The 25,821-nt window shown below is 38.7% G+C and overlaps 1 protein-coding gene across 2 annotated transcripts in view; it reads left to right on the forward strand.

Moving 5' to 3' along the window:
- SWAP70 (switching B cell complex subunit SWAP70) overlaps positions 1-25,821 on the forward strand; it is a 75,366-nt gene that overhangs the window by 43,891 nt on the left and 5,654 nt on the right. For both annotated transcript variants that reach the window (XM_038569023.1, XM_038569024.1), the window contains exons 4-8: positions 7,542-7,769; positions 10,658-10,804; positions 11,942-12,050; positions 14,433-14,614; positions 24,678-24,785. In XM_038569023.1, the coding sequence (XP_038424951.1) occupies positions 7,542-7,769; positions 10,658-10,804; positions 11,942-12,050; positions 14,433-14,614; positions 24,678-24,785 (774 nt within the window). The remainder of the gene's footprint in view (positions 1-7,541; positions 7,770-10,657; positions 10,805-11,941; positions 12,051-14,432; positions 14,615-24,677; positions 24,786-25,821) is intronic.

Here is a 25,821-nt window from a genome sequence, read left to right on the forward strand (position 1 = left end):
CCCTTGGATTTACCAGTTAGGTGGTCATTGGTAATCACATAGAATGCAATTTTACTCTAGTGATGGGAATAGTTTCTTAGTGCTTAGTAACAAGAATGATGAGATAATGTGTGTATGTTAAAGGGGAAATAAAGAATAAAATGTGCTATAGGAAAAAAAAGTGATACAGAGTTGTTCACCAAAATTGTCTAGCTCAATACAGAGACACATTGAAGGGAATGGAATATTGATAGTGTTGAAAAAGATGTACTGATGGTATTTTAAAAACCTAGCTGTTGGGATCCCTGGGTGGCGCAGCGGTTTGGCGCCTGCCTTTGGCTCAGGGCACGATCCTGGAGACCCAGGATCGAATCCCACGTCGGGCTCCCGGTGCATGGAGCCTGCTTCTCTCTCTGCCTGTGTCTCTGCCTCTCTCTCTCTCTCTCTCTCTCTCTCTCTCTCTCTCTCTCTCTGTGTGTGTGACTATCGTAAATAAAAAAAAAAAAAAAAAAAAACCTAGCTGTTGCTTGGAAGAATTATGCTATTAAAACTTTCAGTATTGTCTCTTAAGACATGTAATTATGCTGTGTTTTTTATTTATTTGTGTTTTCTTTTTTTTTTTTTAATTTTTATTTATTTATGATAGTCACACAGAGAGAGTGAGAGAGGCAGAGACACAGGCAGAGGGAGAAGCAGGCTCCATGCACCGGGAGCTCGATGTGGGATTCGATCCCGGGTCTCCAGGATCGTGCCCTGGGCCAAAGGCAGGCGCTAAACCACTGCGCCACCCAGGGATCCCTATTTGTGTTTTCTTTGGAACTAGAGGTGCGGTGGGTCTCTTACCTGTGAACCTGTGATGTTTGGGTTCTTTCCATCACTAAAATATTCACAGTGGAGGACTTGAAAGTGATCTTGCCCTGGTTTCAGTATTAGAAATTAATAAGGGAACTTACCTTATTCCTCAAGGTAGCACTTGCTTGCTATGGAGGACTTGTTATTGGTTTTAAATCATTGTTGAGCCACAGGCTGTGAAGGGAGCTGGCCAGCACCGGCTTCCTGACTGCTTTGCTAAGAGACTCAAAAATTTATGTACCAGGTGGCCTGAAGAAGTGGGACCCATGTGAGCCTTGTGGTGTGCCATGATTCTATCCTTTTCTGTACTATAGAGCCCCAACAAGACTCCACAGCATGCTTACTTTCATCTTTGAGAGCTAACAGTAATGTCTTTGGTTCTCTTTCTAGACAAATTAATCTTATTTGAGAACGCGACAGCTTTTCTTTGACTTGTATGGAAAGCCAGACGGCATACCTTGTCATGTTATTGTTTGGACTTACTCTGTTTTGACATCCTTAACTCCCTCAGCATTTCTTCTGCTTAGATGTAGAATTTCTCTGTGGCCTAGAGTACTTGTGTGGGGAAAGAAGGAACCATTGGGACAGATTTATGTGGAATTGCTTTGTCTGGTTGCTGAACCAGCCTCCTGAGGTTAAAATGCAGCTCTGTATTTATTAAGTTCTTAGCATATCTTTCCTTGTGTCAAGCACTGTAAACTCAAGGTCACACTATTTTATGGAAAATACTAGAGTCATAATATTTCTTAAGATGCCCATTGTCTGTTATGTTTTGCTTCCTTTCTGAATACTTTAATAACATTTAAAAAACATATTTTGAACTAGTTTCAGACTAGAGATTTAATAAAATTTAATGTAAAGACAGATACATGTTAAAAATAAATTTTGAAATATAATGTCTTAATTTGTCAATAGTGTATATATGAATTTAATTTGTAATCTTACCAACTTTTTTTTTTTTTTCTTACCAACTTTTTTAAGCTTTCTACATTTAAGGTAATTTTTATGTTTCCTAATAAACATTTATCTACCATAATGACTATTTGTATCTTAAGTCCAGAAAGTTTTTAACTAAGATTTTATTCTCTAGTTTTGATTAATGCTATAAAAGATATACATAACAGTGGTAGTTACATGAATGACATAAATTATAGAAATGTTTGCTTTTGACTCAGTTTCCCATTATCCAGAAAATAACATCAAAAATATAAATAGATATTTAAGTGACTTAACCACACAGAAGTCAAGATATAGTAGTTCCTGTTTAAGATAGTTCTGTAATTTTTGCCAAATGATATTCCTGGAAATGTGTATCTGTAGTTTTTTCATTAGTATTTATTTTCCACAGAGCCAAGAACAAAACAGGATGTGTCTGTTGTGGGCTTATTTGGAGGAATTGCCTTGATACAATTAAGTATCAAGCCTGAAAAAGTTTTAAGAGGCCCTTCGTGAAGTAAAACCTGAATTGTTAAGCCAATAAAGGCCCTTTTTATGATGACAGGGAAAGAACTTTTAACAAAATAATTTTTGGAGTCAAAGGCCTCGAAAATCACATGCAGCCTGAAAGTTTATTCTTTGTTATTTTTGGTGAAACTTGCTTGGAAGGAGGAAGTAAGCTGCTTCCTGAAACTGAATGAGCTCTTAGAATTGATGCAGGCCACTTGAGACTAACACGGCAGCACGTGATTTATTATTTAGTATAATTGAATAGTTGAGAATGGGAATGTTTGTCTCCCCCTGGCCCAATATAATGAATTAAGAGGCCCTTCAATTATTTGGTAATGATAAGTGTATGATTGTGTTGAAAGGCAGCAGGAAATGAATCTAGATAATTTGTCCGGGGCATTCACTGGGAATGCTGAGCAGATGCTCTGTGCTGATGACAAACTCAGAGGGTTTGGGAATGTATCTTCAGAAAGGTTCAGGATGATCCTGGGAAACTGCCTGTAGAGCTGAGTTTGCTACTCACAGGCACTCGGAGTTACTCACATTATAAAAGACGATTTGATACACAAGAGGAACTGAAGCTTGGAGTGGGAGGGGCTTGGGTGTATTCATAGTGGTAGGTGAGAAAAAGCTAAGGCTGTTTCCTGACTGGTAGTATGAATGGTCATTTGGATGCACCAGTTTTTGTCACGCCTGTACATGTGACTATATGCAATGTGAGCGTTCTATCAGCTTTTATGCTTGCACTGCCTTTATCTTTATCCCAAGTTGTGATCAGATGGCATAGGCCCCCCTTTTTGCTGCATTAGGGAGACTGAACATGTTAATGCCTCTAAGATATTTTACTTTGGGCAATTATTTATCTTAATGTCCTTTTTGACTTTCTTTTTCTCTCTTGTCTCTCTTTAATCTCTTCTTGTCAGTAGTCTTTCTTCCTTTTCTGCCCCATTCTCGCATTCTTTCTTTCTCTCTCAACCATTTTCTTTCTCTCTCCTCCACTGACTATTCCTGTTACTTTTTTTTCTTCCTTTGAGGATTTTATTTTATTTTTTATGTTTTTAAAAAGATTTTATTTATTTATTCATGAGAGACACAAAGAGAGGCAGAGACAGACAGAGGCAGAGGCAGAAGGAGAGAGAAGTAGGCTCCCCGAGGGGAGCCTGATGCGGGACTTGATCTCAGGACCCTGATCATAACCTGAGCCAAAGGCAGACCCTCAACCACTGAGCCACCCAGGTGCCCCTTAATGATTTTATTTTTAGGTAATCTCTACAAACAATGTGGGGCTTGAACTCAACAACCCCAAGGTCAAGAGTTGCATGCTCCATTGACTGCGCCTGCCAGGTGCAAGTGAAATTTTTTTTTTTTTTCTGAAGTAAGCTCTACCTAATGTGGGGCTTGAACTCACCACCTGAGATCAGGAATCGTATCCTCTCCCAACTGAGCCAGCCAGGCACCCCCCTGATAAGCTTAACAGTAGATGATCTGTCTCCAGCAAGAGAAAGGCAAGACCTAAGTTGTTTTTCGACAATTAAATATTTGTTGACTACCTACTATATTGTAGATTGAGAGTAGATAATTTCCATCCTAGAGGACTTTATAGTATCCCATCAAATTAAATCTATAGCACTCTTGTTATTTTATGACTTTGTGATATTTTGTGGATGTACATTTCTTTGCAAGCATGTTTTTCCTATTGTTGACATTCTTTTTCTGCTAAAATATGTTATTTCAGAGACATGATTTTAACCAAATTAGTGGAAGTACAAAGGAGAATAAGAAAAAGTAACTTACAAAAAAAAAAAAAAAGAAAAAGTAACTTACAATCTTGTCTGTAACAAATTAGACTATTTCTATGTTTTCCTCTAGTATTTGTCGAAATATTTATGTAATTTTTATGCAGTGGAAATTATAGATAAATTTAATTTTGCATTCTTCTTTATATTATTTCATAAATGCTTTCTAAAATATAATTTTAAATGTTTGAATAATACACCACTCAGTGCAAAAGTAAGTAACATTGATGGAGTGTCTGCTGTGTCAGACACTATGCAAAATAATTGGTACCCGTCTCATTTAATCCCCATAGTATCCCCAAATGATAAGTGTTACTATGTCCATTTCATAGATGAACACATTGAGGCTTAGTTTAATTTATTTCAGTTTGGTAAACATTAATTGAGCTCTACCACATTCTAGGTATGATGTTGAGTTCTGGACATTCAAAGATGAGTGGGACGTGGTCCCTTCTATGAGGAATTCAGAAAATGGTGGGGAAGCAAATGAGTAAAGATAATTTCAGCATGCTAAGTGCAGTGACATAGAATATCATAGAAGGGACGCCTGGGTGGCTCAGTGGTTGAGCATTTGCCTTCGGCTCAGGGCGTGATCCTGGGTCAAGGATCGAGTCCTGCGTCAGGTTCCTTCATGGAGCCTGCTTCTCCCTCTGCCTGTGTCTCTGCCTTTCTGTCTCTCTTGAATAAATACATAAAATCTTAAAAAAAAAAAAAAAAAGATCATCGAAGAACCCTCATCCTGACCTGGATTAGGGTTGGTCCGAGCAGTTTTGCTAGAAGCAGTGCTTCTCAAACTTTAATGAGCATATGGAAGTACCTGGGGTTCTTGTTGTAATGCAGATTTTGAGTTTTGGTGAGGTCCAAGATTCGTCATTTCTAACAGACTTCTAGGTGATGCTGCTGCTGCTGTTCCACATACAGGAATAGGAATATCCTAGATGATACAGGATTTGAATGAATACTAGTTAGTCAGATATAGAAATGAGGAGAGTATTCAAAACAGAAAGGATAGCATGGGGGAAAGGCACAGAAGCATAAAAAAGTGTGTTAGTGGATTAGCTCCTTATAATCTTTTTTTTTTTTAATTTTTTTTTTTAATTTATTTATTTATGATAGTAACAGAGGGAGAGAGAGAGGCAGAGACACAGGCAGAGAGAAGCAGGCCCCATGCACCGAGAGCCCGACGTGGGATTCGATCCCGGGTCTCCAGGATCGCGCCCTGGGCCAAAGGCAGGCGCCAAACCGCTGCGCCACCCAGGGATCCCTAATTTTTTTTTTATTTATTTATGATAGTCACACACAGAGAGAGAGAGAGAGAGAGAGAGAGAGAGGCAGGCTCCATGCACCGGGAGCCTGACGTGGGATTCGATCCCGGGTCTCCAGGATCGCGCCCTGGGCCAAAGGCAGACGCCAAACTGCTGCGCCACCCAGGGATCCCCTAGCTCCTTATAATCTATGGCAGGTCTTGGCAACTATGGCTCACTGCAGAATCTAGCCCATAGCCTATTTTTTGTGTAGCCCACATGCTAAGAATAGTATTTAAATTTTTAAAGCAGTGTAAACAACAACAACGAAGCAAAACAGCAACAACCCAAGGAGTAACATAATAGAGATGCATAAAGCCTAAAATATTTACTCCCTAATCCTTTACAGAATTAGTTTGAGACTTCTGATCTGTGGTATAGTGAAGTGTAAAATCCGAAGCAGGCATAGTGGAGGACGTGTTAGAGATAGTAAGCCTGATTGGAGGGATGGTGGTCACCAAGGGACACAGAAGAGCTTGGCCTATATCTCTGAGGTGATAGAGAGCCAGGACAGGATTTAAAGAGCGAGGTGACAGGCTTAGCTTATGTTTTAGAAGAATTTCTCTAGCAGAATATAGATACAAGGGAGCAATGCTGGAGGCAAGGATACCAATTGAGAGGCAAAGTAGAACAAAGTAAAAAAAAAAAAAAAAAAAAAAGTAGAACAAAGTAGGAGGGGATGGATTTGAGAACCACTGGGACAAAGTTTTTAATTCTCTTTTGACTGTAACCCATAGAAAGATAAATATTTTATTTCATGATCCAGCACACATAGACGCATCCATAACCAAACTTAATCACAAAACATTTGTCTTTAGATGAAAAATATTTCCATTCCATTAAAGAAGATTTTGGTTACTACCTAGTATGTTGATTTCATATTGGGTTATAACGTACAGTTTGAGAAACACTGATCTAGGGAAGTAAAAACAGTAGGTTTTTATCACTGATTTGATATAAGGGAGTGGGTAGACAAGGATTTATGGATATATGGTGTCATTCCCAGATGAACTCAATAATAGAAGGGGAAGCTATCAGGATGCCTGGGTGGCTCAGTGGTTGAATATCTGCCTTCAGCTCAGGGCGTGATCCCATGATTCAGGATCGAGTCCTGCATCAGGCTCCCTGCAAGGTGCCTGCTTCTCCCTCTGCCTATGTCTCTGTCTCTTTCTCTCTTGTGTCTCTCATGAATAAATAATAATAAATAAATCTTAAAAAAAAAAAAAAGAAGGGGAAGCTATTTGGAAGGTAGAAGTGACTCACTCATTTTTGTATGTGTTGAATTTGAGAGCACTATGGGAAACTCAGGCTTTCCAGAAGATCAGATACTGATTTTTCATTCAGTGAGTATTACTGCCTCATTGTTTTGTTCACCTGCTGTTATTTCAATAGCAACATTTTCTACTGTTTTTCTACACAAAGGTGTGTGTGTGTTTCAGGATTTAATAAGCTTTCCATCCCAGGCTAGGAATTCAGCCATTGTTGCCAATATTGTCAATGCTATAATGGGAGGAATCTGTTTCAAATAGTTGGCTTACATGGAAACTTTGTAAATCGAAGTCTAATTTGTACATACTATTTTGAGATGCTATTTAATTTAGTACTTGCATATTAGTTCAGTAAGAGCAATATTTTGATATATTGAAATATCCAACAGAATAATCAAATCACATCAGTTAGTTTGTGGTACTATATGCATGCACTTTGCTTTAGTTCTATAGTTATTTTTTTTTTTTAAGATTTTATTTATTTATGATAGACACAGACAGAGAGAGGCAGAGACACAGGCAGAGGGAGAGGCAGGCTGCATGCTGGGAGCCCGACGTGGGACTCGATCCCTGGGCTCCAGGATCGTGCCCTGGGGCAAACCGCTAAGCCACCCAGGGATCCCCTAGTTCTATAGTTTTATCATACAGATATTATATGCTATTAGAGGGTTATCAGTTTTATATTTCTTTACTTATTTTATAAGGTTAATATAGGACCAGTGGCATTTTATCTATACCTTTCCCCATGATAATTTCATGATTCTTTAAAGATTTACTTTTGTAACAAAAAAAAAATTTCCTAAGTTGACTTTATGAGTGTAAATAACATATACATACCTAAGTTTAAGTTTTGTTTTTTCCTAGGAATTAATAATTTTACATTTTTGTTTGTACAGATTGAATACCTGCTTAAGAAACTTACAGAAGCTATGGGAGGAGGTTGGCAGCAAGAACAATTTGAACATTATAAAATCAACTTTGATGACAGTAAAGATGGCCTTTCTGTGTGGGAACTGATTGAGCTTATTGGAAATGGACAGTTCAGCAAAGGCATGGATCGGCAGACAGTGTCCATGGCAATTAATGAAGTCTTTAATGAGCTTATATTAGATGTGTTGAAACAGGTAAGAGTCCTGTAACACTGTATTTCTCCTCACCTTTAGAATTTGACATATTTGAAATAAGACATTTTCCTTATTAGTCATTTATACTTTTACACTGATTTAGAACAGGAATAAAGTTTCTTAATTTCCCAGGCTTGTATTAGGCTTTCATTTAAAAAAGTTACTGGTGCAATATTGAAGTACACTTACGCATTGAGAAGTTACTATTTTGAAAGAACTGTTTAAATGACATTTCTGTTTTTAAAGTACTTTCATGTCATGTGTACATCCATTTGTTGATCTGAAAGATCCTCATAGCATATTATTCAGAGAAAAAAACACAAGTTGTTCAGTAGGAAGTATCTTGTAACCCTGCTCATGAAATGTGATATATGCGTGTAGGGCTATCTGGAAGAATGGTCACGAAAATGTTAAAAGTGATTGTCTCTGGATTGTGGGATCTCTGTAAATTTTATTTTCTTCTTTATTCCTTTTTAATTATTGGACTTACTACTTTATATATGATTCTATACATGAATGTATGTATATGATTATATATTTTTATGAAATCAGAAAAATACCCTTACTTTTGGGAGAAAATACCTTTATGTAGCAAAATTATACTTATTAGATTATGACCCACATAGCATCTGATATACATATGGGAAGCTTGATGCTTGTTAAATAGAATTTATATATTTTTTAGTGGATCTTACAAATTTCTTAATTATTATTATTATTATTATTATTTTTTTAAAGATTTTATTTATTTATTCATAGAGACAGAGAGAGAGGCAGAGACACAGGCAGAGGGAGAAGCAGGCATCTTACAGAGAGCCTGACGTGGGACTCGATCCAGGGTCTCCAGGATCACACCCTGGGCTGCAGGCGGTGCTAAACCACTGTGCCACTGGGGCTGCCCTTTCTTAATTATTATACTGAATAATAACTCCAAATTGAGATTTCCTTACTTTGGCCTTTTATTTACTCAGCAGATGTTGTCTTTACTCTTTTTTCCTAATTGAGCCCATCAATAAACATTAATTGAGGTTTCATTTGTGTAGGTTTTTTTTTTAATTTTCTTTTTTTAAAAATTTTTATTTATTTATGATAGTCACACAGAGAGAGAGAGAGAGAGAGAGGCAGAGACACAGGCAGAGAGAGAAGCAGGCTCCATGCACCGGGAGCCCGACGTGGGATTCGATCCCGGGTCTCCAGGATCGCGCCCTGGGCCAAAGGCAGGCGCCAAACCGCTGTGCCACCCAGGGATCCCTGTGTAGGTTTTTAGTGCTAAAACAAGGCATGAGACATGGTCTCTGTTCAAAGACTTGTAAGCCCACCAGGATAGCAGGATAATCTGACTACAGATGAATTTTAGTATGAGATAGCTTTTACTTAAATGTCCAAGGAATAGGGAACTGAACAAGTAATATGATTAGAACTTGGTATAATAATTAAATAATATGGCAAGCTAATATATATTTAATGGTTATGTATGATCTACTACTGGTTATTAGCACTTACACATTTGATGATTAAAATGTCAGCTATTCTTGGAGTGTCTGGGTGGCTCAGTCAGTTAAGCATCTGGTTTTTGTTTTCAGCTGGGGCCATAATCTTAGGGTTGTGAGACTGAGCCCTGCTTCAGGCTCCATGCCCAGTGGGAAGTCTGCTTCGGATTATCTCTCCCTGTGCCCACCCCCTTGTGTACGTGCACACTCTTTTCTCTTAAATAAGTGTGGAAAAAAAAACCCAGCTATTCTCAAACAACCCTGAAGGGCTTTGGCTGATAATGTGTCATTTTGCTTAAGTGAAAATATGAATTTTTACTTTATCAGTCATATCACCTTTGTGACTAATATGAGTGAAGGAAGTATAGGCCTAGAAGTGTGAGTGTAGGAGCTACATTTAGAAGCAGAATCCTGAGACCCCTGGGTGGCTCGGTGGTTTAGCGCTTGCCTTCAGCTCAGGGCGTGATCCTGGAGTTCTGGGAATCAAGTCCCGCATCGGGCTCCCTGCATGGAGCCTGCTTCTCCCTCTGCCTGTGCCTTTCATGAATAAATAAATAAAATCTTTAAAAAAAAAAAAAAATGGAGCCAGAATCCTGCTAGTTCCTTTTCTGTTCATCTGAAGCAGAGTTCTTTTTTCCAGAATAGCGAGAGGTCAGGTAGAAGGGGAGGTTGGTGCCAGAAGGTGATTGGTTGGTTGAAAGATAAATTTGCGTTTCGTTGAGGTTTTAATTTACTGACAATCACTTAGAGTTTTGTGTGTGTGTTTTAATCAGAATAGAATAGTGTAGTGAACTCACATATACCATTCATCCAGCCTCAGTAACCACTGACACATGGTTAATCCTACTCTTCCTACTTGCTTAATACCTTCAAGATACCTTGAAACAATCCCAGACAGTCATTTTATGTATAAATAATTCAATAGACATCCCTAAAAGATAAGGAATTTTAGGGGTACCTGGGTGGCTCAGTTAAGTGTCTGACTCTTGGTTTCAGCTCGTCATGATCTCAGGGTCATGAGATTGAACCCTGTGTCAGGCTCCATGCTGGGTGTGGAGCCTGCTTAAGATTCTCTCTCCCTCCTTTAAAAAAAAAAAAAGAATTTTAAAAAATCACAATGCTTTTGGCACCAGGAGTTCTAAGGCTACTTATCTATATAGCACTAGGGGATGGCGAGTGCAGTGGACAGTTGTCTCTGCATATCCAGAATTCTGTGTAAACTTTTGTGTGCACGTATTTGTGTGAATTTGACTGGGTTTAGTGCCCTTGGCCTTTATGTCCTCAATAGGTTCATGATCCATAAAGGTCAAGAACCACTGATACTTGTGTATTCAAGGAAGAGATATTAGCTCTTAAAGTAAAAGGCCAGGCATTTATATCAGATTTAATCTTTCATAGGGTTACATGATGAAAAAAGGCCACAGACGGAAAAACTGGACTGAACGTTGGTTTGTACTAAAACCCAACATAATTTCTTATTATGTGAGTGAGGATCTGAAAGATAAGAAAGGAGACATTCTCTTGGATGAAAACTGCTGTGTGGAGGTAAGAATCTACTGTTACCACTTTCTGATGCTGCCCCCTGCTGCTCAAGTGTTTTATCTTGCTTCTGGTCTTTAGAACCTTAAAATACTCTTAAAATTTACATTTCTAAAATAGTATAGGTGTACAGTTGCCAAACTTCCTGAACCAAAAACCAAAGATCCCTGACAAGTTTTTTTTATAATGTGAATTTGTTTTCTGTCTCATGAACAAAGTATAGGGATTAAGTCAGATTTATTTGTACATTTAAGGAAACACTTATTCAATAAAATGGAGTTCTAAAAAAAGCAAAAAAAAAATCAGTAAGACAGGGTTTGAAATCATGAATATATGAGGAACTCTGGGCCATTTTGAATACAGTAAATAAAACTAAAGAAAATATGAGTATTACCTTTGAATATTTTAGGTGACCTTCAGGACACCTTACTTAATAGCTGTTAATTCTATAAAGTGAAGTCTTCAAGAAACATACATTTTGAGTTTTTGATTTATATCGGAACTATCATAACTGTATTTGTTGAAGAACATTTAAAATACCTAAAATCTCGCTTATAAATGAGTGTGTTTTGATGGATGAAATAGTATAGATATATTAATGTCTCAGGGTGTGCACTGCCACTAAGGGGTCTTAGATTCGTGGAGATTCACGAGATTAACATAGGCCATACCAGTCTACTTATAAGGATATAGGACAGGAACTATAGCTTGCTAGCAGTAATATCTCAGGTGCAAAGAAAGTGTATCTGCATCAGGCAGGTATGGAAATCACCCTGGCTCAGAAGCCTCATGGTGCGCTGGAGTCAATACCTGTTAAAACAACGTGGATATACCTTCCAGGGTTCCTGTAAGGGGTGTGGTGTGTTCATGTATCCGTCACTGTGCTCAGGAAGGCCAAAGCATGGTGTCTCCATCAGGTGTTGGTGGTTCTCACAGTCCAGATGGAGTATACTAATCAGGGTTCACTGTTACCATAGGTATTGTTGCCTAGAGGATAGCATTCTGTAAACCAGAAATATACCCTTATAGACATTTTTCACTGACATTGAATTTCGGCCAGATTTGTATAAATGATTAAGGTTGGATTTAATTTAAATGCTTAAAAATAAAATTTTAAAAAGCTGTTTTTGCTTTCTGTGTTAGTCCTTGCCTGACAAAGATGGAAAGAAGTGCCTTTTTCTCATAAAATGTTTTGATAAGACTTTTGAAATCAGTGCCTCAGATAAGAAGAAGAAACAGGAGTGGATTCAGGGTAAGGCAATTTTTATTATTTGTCATGACATAACTTGAGTTCTGACTTTGTATTTTTAACGTTATTAAAGATACTAAAAGCATTGTTCCCTCATTGTAGTTATTTCTGCATGCAGCATAGTAGCTGAAAGAAAAAGTGAGAGGAGTTCCCAAATTTTTCATCAATTTCATTTGCATAATGAATTTGTGGGAAAATTATAAACTGGACATTTCAGATTTTATTTACTTATACTATTTAAAGAGAATGGAATTTCCCCTTTTAAAGACTATGAAGAATTTTAAAGTGACCATCTTGAATTTTTAATAATACAGATAACAAAAGAGGAATAATGCAGTCACTTTTGAATATTTCCAGTAATTTTCAAGATCTGTTATTTTCACAAGAAATCACTAGTTTCAAATAATTGTCTTAAGAACACAAACTTTTCTTAGAGATTTTTATTTATTTGACAGAAAAAGAGTATGAGATAGCGCAAGCAGAGGAAGGAGCAAAGAGAGAGGGAGAAGCAAGCTCCCCACTGAGCAGTAAGCCTGATGGGGGCTCCATCCCAGGACCCTGGGATCATGACCTGAGCCTACAGCAGATGCTCAGTCGCTCAATCAACTGAGGCACCAATGCCCAAGAGTACAAACTTTTGATTTAATAACTTTTAAACTAAAGTATTATTCTAAAATTAGTAAAGCATGAAATACCATATATGAGGTTTTTTATTTAATCATGGAAGAGGCTTCTGCATATATTCTTGAACATAAGTAAAATTATGTTATACTGAAAATTGTGGTCATTTTGATTTGACTTAAGATTTTGAGGCAAGTGTATCTAGGTTTGAATCCTCTTCCCTGGGTCACTTGAGTTATGAATTTTGTAACTGTTTTTCCTCTTCTGTAGAATGGGGATAATAACAGTACGTACCTCTCGAGGTTTTCGTAAGGTTTAATAATTTGATAATGAAGATAGACTTACACATTTTAAAAATGCCATGTCATTGCAGAAATGTGATAGATTGCAAACAACCTAAATGTCCATTAATTGCAAAATGGTTGAATAAATAATGGAAGAAACATAATGGGGTTCTTTTTAAGATTTTTTTAAAGATTTTATTTATTTATTAAAAAAATATTTTATTTATTTATTCATGAGAGACACAGAGAGAGAGGAAGAGACATAGGTAGAGGGAGAACAGGCTCCCTGGAAGGAGCCTGATGTGGGACTAGATCCCAGATCCTGGGATCATACCCTGAGCCGAAGGCAGATGCTCAACCACTGAGCCAACCAGGCGTCCCCACAGTGGGGTATAATGCTTTGTTTATTTTTTAAAGATTTTATTTATTTATTTGAGAGACAGCATGAGAGAGAGAGAGAACATGAGCAGAGGGGACAGGGAAAGGGAGAGGGAGAAGCAGACTCCCTGCTGAACAGGGAGCCTGATGTGGACCTTGATCCCAGGACCCTGGGACCATGGCCTGAGCCGAAGGCAGACACTTAACTGACTGAGCCACCCAGGTAGCCTGTTTAATGCTTTATATACTGATATGGAAAGCTCTAAAGAGATATTATTGCTAGCTCTCGAGATAAATTGAGTGAAAAAAAAACCCTCAAGGCTCAGGAGAGTGTATTAGGTGAAAAGAAGATGGAGGATCTATATGTTTGTTTGTTTGTTTGTATATGCTTAAAATATCTCTGGAAAGATGCACAGGAAACTGTTGGCATTAGTTGGTAGTGGAGAGGGAGATGCCACTTCTTGGGGAGCAGGAGGGAGACTTCCCATGTCTTTTCATGCTTTTGAATTTGAACAATGTGAAAGTGTTAGCTATTGAAAAAAATAAATTTAATTCAGATAGTAAGGAAAATACATAAAAATTAGATAATGCATGTAAAGGGTATCCTTATAGTACGTATTCAGTAAATGATAGCTACTCTTACCATCTCAGGAAGGAAGTGTATAAGGATATGGTTTCATAAGGCATAGATAAGGGGCAGACTAAACCCAGCAGGTAGCAAATCAGAGATCAGGAACTTTGAACCTCAACTCTTACTATGTCTTGTTCTTACTTGGTCCTTTGAGAAACATAGAGAAGGGCACTGAAAGTGTTGTTAAGTTCTTCAAATGTGTGCGATATTCCTGAATCAAGTACCTATTTAAGCAGAGATAAGCAGTTATGGAATTTTGGAGCTGGTAGGGACTCTAGAGATGACATCTTTCATGTTAGAGATGAGGAGACTGATGCTGCAGGTTTTGACCCGCTCAAGGTCACACCACTACTCAGTGGCAGGATCAGAATCTACACTGGGTCTCTGGTTTTCTTTCCTGTATGCCATCTGCATTTTAGGCTTATGAAGAATAAACAGTCTGTCCCTGTTTCTGACCTACACCTTTTATAGCCATTCATTCTACTATCCATCTGCTGAAGTTGGGCAGTCCCCCACCACATAAAGAAGCCCGTCAGCGACGGAAAGAACTCCGGAAAAAGCTGCTGGCTGAACAGGAGGAGCTGGAGCGACAGATGAAGGAGCTTCAGGCTGCCAATGAAAACAAGCAGCAGGAGCTGGAGACCGTGAGGAAGGTGAGAATGGCCACTGGGCCCGAGGAGGGCTGTTTCACTGTGGGGGCCACAGCTACTTTCCTTATAAGCTTTGATTCCATCAAGACCAGGTGCACAGTTTTAGCGAGATGTTTTGGTAAATTGTTTTCTCAGGAAGTATGTCTAGATTGCTGAGTGAGAGAGATATCCTGGTTTTCCCAGCCCAAGGCATTTCATTGACCGAAAAAGAATAAGAATAGTGAGCACAGTTGAATTTTGTCAGAGAAGTATGAGGAATTTTATTCCCCTAAGGATGTCAAGGTCACTTTTGGTGATCTGGGCAGGATGTATTGCCTTTTTAGTTTTTCTCCCCTTAGCTCCCATCCTTACTTGTGAATACCCTTAGTATAGAACTGTGGGTCTCACTTACCATTTGGAGTCAAAGATACAGAGTCTGGGTTAGTTTCTCTTTTTATCTCAGGGCTAGGAAGTCAAGTACTGTAGATTATATAGTTGACATTCATTGGAAAAACTGGTTGCTCAGTTGTATCATGATTCTGGGGGTGTTAGTGGGTCCTCAGTGTATAAGCACCGTCCTTGTTTGGGATGGGTTGAGCCTGTCTGCCTTAAATGAGTGAGCACCTCCTAACTATAAGATCAAAGACCCTTTTGTGTCTCCTATGTAGCACCTTTTTCCTGGAGTATGAGAGATGCTCACAGTATAAGCCCCCACATTCCATTCATTCATTCATTCATTTATTTATTTATTTATTTATTTATTTATTTATTTATTTATTTATTTTTATGAAAGTGACACATAGAGAGGCAGAGACACAGGCAGAGGGAGAAGCAGGCTCCATGCACCGGGAGCCCGACGTGGGATTCGATCCCCGGTCTCCAGGATCGCGCCCTGGGCCAAAGGCAGGCGCTAAACCGCTACGCCACCCAGGGATCCCCAGCCCCCACATTCCTGATGGGGTTCTCTCTTTGCAGTCCATGAAAATGCCACACTTTGTGCTGACATCCTCTGAGTAGACTCACAAATAATTTTCTAATACTTTTATAACCTTACAAATTATGTGAGCATCTGATGTTAGAAATAGTTGTTCCTATCCATCATCCCTCCTTTTTTTTCTAATTTAAATTCAATTTAGTTAACATACAGTATATTATTAGTTTCAGAGGTAGAATTTAGTGATTCGTCAGTTGCATATAACACTCAGTGCTCATTACCTTAGGTGCTTTCCTTAATGCCCATCACCCAATAACTGCATCCCCCCACCTCCCTTCCAGCAACCCTCAGTTTATTTACTATAGGTGAGAGTCCCATATGATTTGCCTCCTTATTTTCATCTTACTTTATTTTTCCTTTCCTTCCCCTATGTTCATCTGTTTTGTTTCTTAAGTCCTATATATGAATGAAATCCTACAGTATTTGTCTTTCTCTGACTTATTTCACTTAGCATGATGCCCTCTAGTTCCATCCACAGCATTGCAAATGGCAAGATTTCGTTCTTTTTGGTGGCTGAGGAATATTCCATTATATATACACATATCATATATAGAGTATATACAAAGAATCATAAAGTGAATACCCCTGAAATTACTACCCAAGTTATATTTATTTATTTATTTTTTTTCCAAGTTATATTTATATATATATGTATATTTATATTACAAAATTCTGGTGTCCCTTTTAATTTTTTACTAGTTTACAAACAGTAAGATTCATGGTTTATATATCGTTTCATGAGTTTTTATATGTGTCTAGATTCTTGTAACCAGCACAGACAGAATGAAGGAAAATTCTCATGCCCCAACGAATTTCCTCACACTGTCCCCTATACTCAGATTGTCCACTAATCCCTAACCTCTAGAAATCACTGATCTATTCTCTGTTTCTATGTTTTTGCCTTTTCCAAATTGTCATTTAAATGGAATTGCACGGTATATAAGTTTTCAAGACTGGGTTCGTTGACTTAGCATCATGCATTTGAGACTTAGGCATCTGGCATCCTTTTAAACTATATATGGACTCTTTTAAACTCTGCCTCCCATGAGCATGTACATGTTCTGTTCTGCTTTATGTGAATGTATGCCCAGTGTTGGCAAGGACCTAGGCCAAAGTAGACAGTTTTCCTACTACCTAGTTTTACAAGAATTACTTAAGCAACTAACTTGATGGTAAATGTTGAGAATTATAATAGATCCCTTCATAATCTTTAATTTTATTTTTCTTGTTAAAAAATAAAATTCATCAATTTTCATTGAAACATATTTAGAAAAAACCTGCTTGGATGAATATTTTAATCACCTGGAATTTGATAACATTTGTGAGGTTTGTAAGACTTGATTGGCCTCACTTGGAAGAAGGAACAAGAAATTATGGTAGTTTCTGTAAAGTAATAGATTTCTTTAAAGAGATTGCCCAAATATTCTTTTTTGAAAAAAGACTATTTTTGTAGAGTACTTTTAGGTTCATGACAAAATTAAAAGGAAGATAATGGAGATTTCCCATATACCTCCAGTGTCAACAGATGCATGGTCTCTCTTGGTATAAACCTCCCCTTCCAGAGTGATATATTTGTTAAAGTTGATGAAGCTACACTGACACCTATAGCACCCAAAGTCCATAGATTACTTTAAGGTTCATTTTTGGTGTTCTGCATTCTGTAGGTTTGGACAAATGTATAATGACATGTATTACCATTACAATATCATTCAGGCTTATTTTCACTTCCCTAAATCCTCTGTGTTTTACTTATTCATCCCCCTCTGTTCCCAAATAACTTTTGTTTATACTTTGGTTTCTTTTAAAAAATACAATCTTTTGTATAGATAATATAATCATATGGTTCAAATTTTGAATGATACAAAAGAATAAATCCCACTTGATCATGGTATATGGTTCTTTTAACTTGGTTTGCTAATACTGCATGATTTCTTTAGTATGGAGAGAATTTATGTTGCCATAATAAATACCACGCAAAGCCTATAGCTAACATTGTACTCAGTGGTGGAAAGCTGAAAGCTTTTTCTCTAAGATCAGGATAAAGATGCCTACTCTCAGCACCTTTATTCAACATAGTATTTGAAGTCCTAGCCAGAGCAATTAGGCAAGAAAAAGACATCCAAATTGAAAAGTAAGAAATAAAATTGTCACTATTTGCAGATGACGATGTTTTATGTAGAAAAAACTGTCAACTCTGTCAAAAAAACTGTTAGAACTAATATAAACATTCAGTAAAGTTATAAAAAATCAATATGCAAAAATCTGTTGTTTCTAGGGGTGCCTAGGTGGTTCAGTCAATCAAGCATCTGCCTTCAGCTCAGGTCATGATCCTCAGGTCATAATCCCACATCGGGCTCCCTGCTCAGTGAGGAGTCTGCTTAAACTTCTCCCTCTGTCCCTTTTTCTGCTTGTGCTTTCTTGTGTGTGCTCTCTCTCTCTCAAATTAATTAATTAAATTAAATTAAAAATATTTTTAAAAATCTGTTGTTTCTATACACTACTAATGGACTATCAGAAAGAGAAATTAAGAAAACAATGCCAGTCCCCTCTCAATGGACATTTGGGTTGTTTTAATCTTTGATTAAATAGGCAGTGCTGCAGGGAATTACTTTGTACCTGTGTCATTTTATACACATTTCAATGTATCTGGAATAAATTTTTAGAAGTGGGATTGCTGGAGCAGAGTATATACATCTATAATTATGAAATCCAAGCTGGTGCAATAGCTACTATTTCAAGTCTTGCTATTCATTGTACCAGAGGAAAAAGTGTTCAGTGGAGTGCCTGGATGGCTCAGTTGGTTGGCTGTCTACCTTTGGCCTGGGTCATGATCCTGGGGTCAGATTGAGTCCCACATTGGGCTCTTTGCTCAGTGGGGTGTCTGCTTCTCCCTTTTCCTCTGCCTTGCCACTCCCCCTGCTTGTGCTCTCTCTCTCTCTGTGTCAAATAAATAAATAAAATCTTTAATAAAAAAAAGTGTTCAATGATTTGCTGATTAAGTACTCCAGCCCAGAAGTATCACATTTCACTTCTATTTACAGTACTTTGCTCAGTACTAGTCACATGTTTCTGTTGAAAAGTCAGCTCTCGGGATCCCTGGGTGGCGCAGTGGTTTAGCGCCTGCCTTTGGCCCAGGGCGCGATCCTGGAGACCCGGGATCGAATCCCACGTCGGGCTCCCGGTGCATGGAGCCTGCTTCTGCCTCTGCCTGTGTCTCTGCCTCTCTCTCTCTCACTGTGTGCCTATCATAAATAAATAAAAAATTAAAAAAAAAATTTAAGAAAAGTCAGCTCTCAATCTTATTGGTGTTTTCTTTTTCTTTCTTTCTTTTTTTTTTTTTAAGATTTTATTTATTTATTCATGAGAGACAGAGAGAGAGAGAGAGGCAGAGGGAGAAGCAGGCTCCATGCAGGGAGCCCAACGTGGGACTTGATCCCAGGTCTCCAGGATCAGGCCCTGAGCTGAAAGTGGCACCAAACCGCTGAGCCACCTGGGCTGCCCCTTATTGGTGTTTTCTTGTGTGTGATGAATCATTCTTCTCCTAGTGCTTTCAGGAGTTTCTTTTTTTTTTTTTAATATTTTTTTTCAATTTTTATTTATGATAGTCACAGAGAGAGAGAGAGAGAGAGAGAGAGGCAGAGACACAGGCCGAGGGAGAAGCAGGCTCCATGCACCGGGAGCCCGATGTGGGATTCGATCCCGGGTCTCCAGGATCGCGCCCTGGGCCAAAGGCAGGCGCCAAACCGCTGCGCCACCCAGGGATCCCTACTTTCAGGAGTTTCTTTTTGTCTTTCTGTAGTTTAATTATTATGATGTGTGTGAGTATGTGTCTCTTTGTGTTTATCCTGGAGTTTGTTGAACTCTTGGATGTGTATATTAATGTTTTCCATCAAATTGGGAAAGTTTTCAGCCATTTAAACATTTTTCTATTCCTTTCTCTCTTTCCTCTTCTTGTGAAATTCTCATTATGTGGATGTTGGTACACTTAACAGTGTCCCACATTTCTCTGAGGCTCTGTTCATTTTCTTCATTCCTTTTTCTCTTTGTTCTTCAAATTGCATTTCTCCCTATTGATCTTTGATTCTTGCAGCCCAAATACATAGGTGAGAACCTCTAGTGATTTTTTTATTTTAGTTATTTTGCTTGTCAACTCCAGAGTTTCCATTTGGTTCTTTTTATATTTTATAATTTATATAATTTATATATTTTTATTCATAATCTCTATACTTTGTTACTTCCTTAAGCATGGTTTCCTTTGGTTCTTCGAACATATAACTTCTATGAAATGTTTGCTAAATCCACCATCAGGGCCCCTTCAAAGGCAATCAGTTGTCTGCTTTTTTTCCCTATATATGTGTCACATATTTCTTTTGTACATCTCATATAATTTTTTTTTGTTGAAAACTGGACATTTTTTTTATTTTTAAAATTTATTTTTTTGGGATCCCTGGGTGGCTTGGCGGGTTAACACCTGCCTTCAGCCCAGTGCGTGATCCTGGAGTCCCGGGATTGAGTCCCATATCAGGCTCCCTGCATGGAGTCTGCTTCTCTCTCTGCCTGTGTCTCTGCCTCTCTCTCATGAATAAATAAATACAATCTTTAAAAAAAATATTTTTAATTCCAGTATAATTAGTATACAGTGTCACATTAGTTTCAAGTATACGTTATAGTGACTCAGCAATTCCATACAATACTCAGTGCTCATCACAGTAAGTGTATTGTTAATCTCCTTTACTTGTTTCACCCATTCCCCCTACCCAGCTCTCCCGTCTAGTAACCACCAGTTTGTTCTCGTATTTAAGGGTCTGTTTTTTTTTCCTTTCTTTTTTTCTTTGTTTTGTTTCTTTCAATTCCACATATGAGTGAAATCATATGGTATTTGTCTTTCTCTGAATTTTACCATTGTAGTAGATCCTTTAGATCTATCCATGTTGCAAATGGTAAAGATTTCATTCGTTTTCGTGGCTGAGTTCTATTCTATTGCGCGTGTGTGTGTGTGTATATACACCACATTTTCTTTATCCATTCATCTTTTGATGGACATTTGGTTGTTTCCATATCTTAGTATTGTAAATAATGCTGCAATAAAAATAGGGATGCATATATCTTTTTGAATTAATGTTTTTGTATTCTTTCGAGGAATACCCCATAGTGCGATTGCTGGATCATATGGTAATTCTGTGCTTAATTTTTTGAGGAATCTCCACACTTTTTCCAGAGTGGCTGCACCAGTTTGCATTCTCACCAACAGTGAATGAGGCTTTCTTTTTCTCCACATCCTTGCTGACGCCTCTTGTTTCTTGTTTTTGATTTTAGCAATTCTGACAGGTGTGAGGTGACATCTTATTGTGGTTTTGATTTGCATTCCCTGATTGATGAGTGATGTTCAGCATCTTTTTCGTGTGTCTTGCCCAACTGTAGGTCTTCTTTGGAGAAATGTCTGCCCATGTTTTCTGTCCTCCCCCCCCCCCTTTTTTTTTAAGTAGGCTCCAGCACGGGTCTTGAACTCATGATTCTGAGATCAAGACACAGGCTGAGATCAAGAGTTGGACACTTTACTGACAGAGCCACCCAGGCACCCCTTTCTGCCCATTTTAAACTGATTATTATTACTATATTATTATTACTATATTTTTTAGTATTGAGTTTATCAGTTTTATCAGTTCTTTTTTTTGTTTTGTTTTATCAGTTCTTAATGTGTTTTGGATACTAACCCCTTATCAAATAGATCATTTGCAAATATTTAATCCCATTCAGTAGATTGCCTTTTAGTTTTATGGATTGTTTCCTTTGCTGTACAGAAACTTATTTTGATATAGTCCCAATAGTTTATTTTTGCTTTTGTTTTCTTTGCCTCAGGAGACCTATCTAAAAGAATGATGCTCTGAAGTGATGTCAGAGAAATTACTGCCTGTGCTCTCTTCTAGGATTTTTATGGTTTCAAGTCTCACATTTAGGGCTTTCATCCATTTTGAATTTATTTTTGTGTATGGTGTAAGAAAGTGATCTAGTTTCATTCTTTTGCATGTAGCTGTCCAGTTTTCCCAGCACCACTTGTTGAAGAGACTTTTTCCCATTCCTGCTTCCTTTGTTGTACATTAATTGAACATATAATTGTGGGTTTATTTCTGGGTTTTCTGTTCTTTTCCATTAATCTGTGTGTCTGTGCCAGTACCATACTGTTTGATTATTACTGCTTTATATAGTCTATCTTGAAATCTGGGATTGTGATACCTCCAGTCTTGTTCTTCCTTTTCAAGATTGCTTTTGCTATTTAGGGTCTTCTGTGGTTCCATACAAATTTTAGGATTATTTGTTCTAGTTATGTGAAAAATGCTGTTGGTTTTTGATAGGGATTACATTACATTAGATTGCCTTGGGTGGAACATTGTAACAGTGTTTATTCTTCCAATCCATGATCATGAAATATCTTTCCATTTGGAAAACTGGACTTTTTAGACAATATATTGTAGCAACTCTGGGTATGGATTTCCTCCCTCCCCTCAGGGCATGCTGTTTGCTTGTTCATTTGTTTAGTGAGTGGCTGGGCTATTACAGTGAGGTCTGTTTTCTTCACACTGTGAAGCCTCTTGACTGTCTTCTTCAGGCACAGCCTTGGGCACGCACAAAGCACCCTGGGATGACCAGGACGTTAGCACGGTTCTCTTTGTGTGTCTCTGTCTCTGATATCTCTGTTAAGCTGTCTGCCTCTTTTGGTATCCTATCCAGCTGTTAGAGTTCTATTGTTTTCAACAGTGGCACTGGACCTAAATTGCTCCGGAGTCTGATATTACTTAAATTCAAGCCCACTTGTGGTCTTTGAGACTTGTTCCTATTACATGAGGGCTCTTTTCTGTCTCAGTTTCTAACTTCTAGCTGATCTGTGGTTTAGTTTGTTGGTCTTGTGGAGCAATGAGCCACCTCTTAATTCCTTAAAATTTCTGTTGCTTTCAAGAGTATCATTAAGTTTGAACTTCTTCACCCTGTGTTTTAAATAACCTTTTAAATAACATTTCTGGGGCGCCTGGGTGGCTCAGTCAGTTAAGCATCTGACTTTGGCTTAGGTCATGATCCCAAGGTCCTGGGATTGAGCCCTGCAGGGAGCTTGCTTCTCCCTCTTCCTCTGCCTGCCCACGCCCCCTCCTGCTTGTATGCTCTCTCTCTCTCTCTCTAATAAATAAATAAAAAAATATTTTTAAAGATTTTATTTATTTATTCATGAAAGATACACAGAGAGAAGCAGAGACATAGGCAGAGGGAGAAGCAGGTTCCCCGCAGGAAGCCCTATGTGGGACTCGATCCTAGGACTTGGGGATCACGCCCTGAGCCAAAGGCAGACGCTCAACCGCTGAAGCCACCCAGGTATCCCATAAATAAAATCTTTTTAAAAAGTTATGTCATGTCTTTTGGGGAGAACTTCTGATCTTGCCTATCTGTCTGGCCAAACCGATGTGCCAGTGCTCTGGAGCTCGTGGCAGAAACAAATAGTCTCTTTCTATTGGCATGGTATTCCTGCTTTATGAGCCTGTCACCAGAGGGAGGTGGTAGCCTCTGGTCTTCTAGGCTTGCCTCTTTTGGTGTGGAATTTCTTCTGTACAGGTAATTGGGACAAGGGGCTGATTGTGCCTAGTAATTTCTGCCTGTCATCCCTGAGTTCAGCGGGGCTGGGTGGAAGAAAGAGTCTCAGACCTCTTAGTCACTTTTGCTTGGAATAGAGGTTCTGCAACATGGGGCTGGAAAGAATGAGAATACTAGTGGCTGCTCTTTCTGGGGTGGGGTACTGTAGCTAGACTATGAGCTGAGGAAAGAGCTCCCTCTTTACCAGGAGTAGAACTTTGTTCTCACTGACATTGTAGGGAGGAAAGGAAGAAGGCACACTATGGCTCAAATGCCACAGACTCACTGTTCTTAGTAAGATTTAGTAGATTTTCTTGGATAAATGGTCTCAATTTGCTGTATGCTCTTAAGATAATTTCCAGAGACTTTAAATCATTGTTTTGGTGTTTTTTTTTTTTTTTTTGTTTGTTTGTTTTTTAAATTATTTTCACCAGTTATGGATGTTCCACTAGGGGAATGGGTCCATGGAGCTCCTCATTGCCACCCTTGTTAAGTCAAGCTCTGTTAAGTTTTAAGGAATAATGTGTGAGATGATAAAACCGTACAGAAAGAACTCAAGAAATAGATGTTGAGGGCAGCCTGGGTGGCTCAGCGGTTTAGTGCCGCCTTCAGCCCAGGGTGTGATCCTGGAGACATGGGATCAAGTCCTACGTCAGGCTCCCTGCATGGGCCCTGCTTCTCCCTCTGCCTGTGTCTCTGCCTCTGTGTTTCTCTCTGTGTCTCTCATGAATAAAGAAATAAAATCTTAAAAAAAAAAAAAAGAAATAGATGTTGAACCTCATGAGTACATTTGCAAGTTAAATTTAACTCAATGACTATACAAAATTTTCTTTTCATGATGTTCTTCAGACTTAAAAAGTCATTCATTTACCTAATTTATTTTGTATATTGAATGGAAAATTGTTGGAATGGAATTCCAGTGGATCTAAAAGCTTTTTTTCCATCTTGATTGAACATTAAGAATGTTTGGCTATTCCCATGTGCTTAAGTGTGGCCATTTTTCTCCTTTTTTTCATATATAGATTTTTTTAAAAGATTTTGTTTATTTATTTTTAAGATTTTATTTATTTATTCATGAGAGACAGACAGAGAGAGAGAGAGGCAGAGACACAGGCAGAGGGAGAAGCAGACTCTGTGCAGGGAACCCGATGTGGGACTTGATCCTGGGATTCCAGGATCATGCCCTGGGCCGAAGGCAGGTGCCAAACCCCTGAGCCACCCAGGGATCCCCCATGATTTTATTTATTAAAGAGAGAGAGAGAGCATGAGCAGTGGGAGGGGCAGAGGGAGAAGCAGACTCCCCACTGATTGGGGAGCCCAGATGCAGGGCTCCATCCCAGGACTCTGGAATCATGACCTGAGCCAAAATCAGATGCTTAACTGACTAAGCCACCTTAGGTGCCCCCATTTCACTTTCTAACACACCTCCACTCTAATATTTACTGCTTTTCTATGGGTGGGTTTTTGATTGGGTAGAAACTGGAAGAAGCAGCATCTCGTGCAGCAGAAGAAGAAAAGAAACGCCTTCAGACTCAAGTGGAACTACAGGCCAGGTTCAGCACAGAGTTGGAGCGAGAGAAGCTTGTGAGTACCACACAGCTGGGAACTTGGAATGCTGCTGCATTGGCTCACAGAGCCAGTCTGGGTGAAGCGGGAGGGGCCAAGGCCTGGGAAGCCAGAGTGAGGCCTTTGTGTCAGCTAGGCTATGCTTCTGACATGCAGTGAGCTATGGGGAAGTTCTGTGTTTCTTTATTCATTATGGGTTTATTGAGCACCTTCTGTGTGCCCGGCACCATGCCAAAGATCTAAAGATAAAAAGATATAAACCTTGCTTTCAGGACTCCAGAAGAGAAATTCATGGAATGGGGTGGGGGCTAAATACTGTGGTTAGGGTGACTATATATCTTGGTTTGCCTAGGATAGTCCTTGCTATCCGGATATAGTTATTAACAGCATCCCTTTTCCTTCTCAAAGAGTCCTGGCTTGGAAAATAAATAGCTATGGAAAAAGTAAGCATGGTATTTCTCTTCTGTAATGAGCAAAGTTCGTGGGGAGGTTCTGAGATCATGAGAACATACGAATTCTGATCTGCTGCTCTTAGCAGCTCTGATTCATCTTAGAGGTTCCCATCCCCCAAGAGACCCAAGAGCCAGGTTGCTTTAGGTGATTAGCTAGTTCATTGGAACACAGGTCTGTGTACAGAGTTGTAATGTGTGGAAGAGAACTGAGCCCACTCTCCATTAAGTAGATGCTCTTGACATTTTTTAAGTAACTTTTTGTTGCTTCGCATTGAGACAGACGTGTTCCTGTTATGAGAGAAAATTACACAGGCAGGCAGATGTGGGGTGAAGGAGCACGGCTTTCACAGCCAGAAGATTTGGGTTTCTTTCCTCTCTGCACCTGCTTTTGAGCATTAGTTTTTTTCTTCTTTAAGTTGGAGGCCTTGTCATGTGATATCTCATGACTCTTCTGAGGATGAAGTGAGCAGTGAGAATTTTATAAACTACAGACACATACTGTGCTGTTACATTTAGATGTCCTTGTCTTTCAATTTTTAAGGCAGAGATTTAAAACTGTTTAATTCAGAAAGGAGAACACATATACTTGTTAGGGCACTAAC

The sequence above is a fragment of the Canis lupus genome, chromosome 21, assembly GCF_011100685.1.
Source record: "Canis lupus familiaris isolate Mischka breed German Shepherd chromosome 21, alternate assembly UU_Cfam_GSD_1.0, whole genome shotgun sequence".
Taxonomy (NCBI): Eukaryota; Metazoa; Chordata; class Mammalia; order Carnivora; family Canidae; genus Canis; species Canis lupus.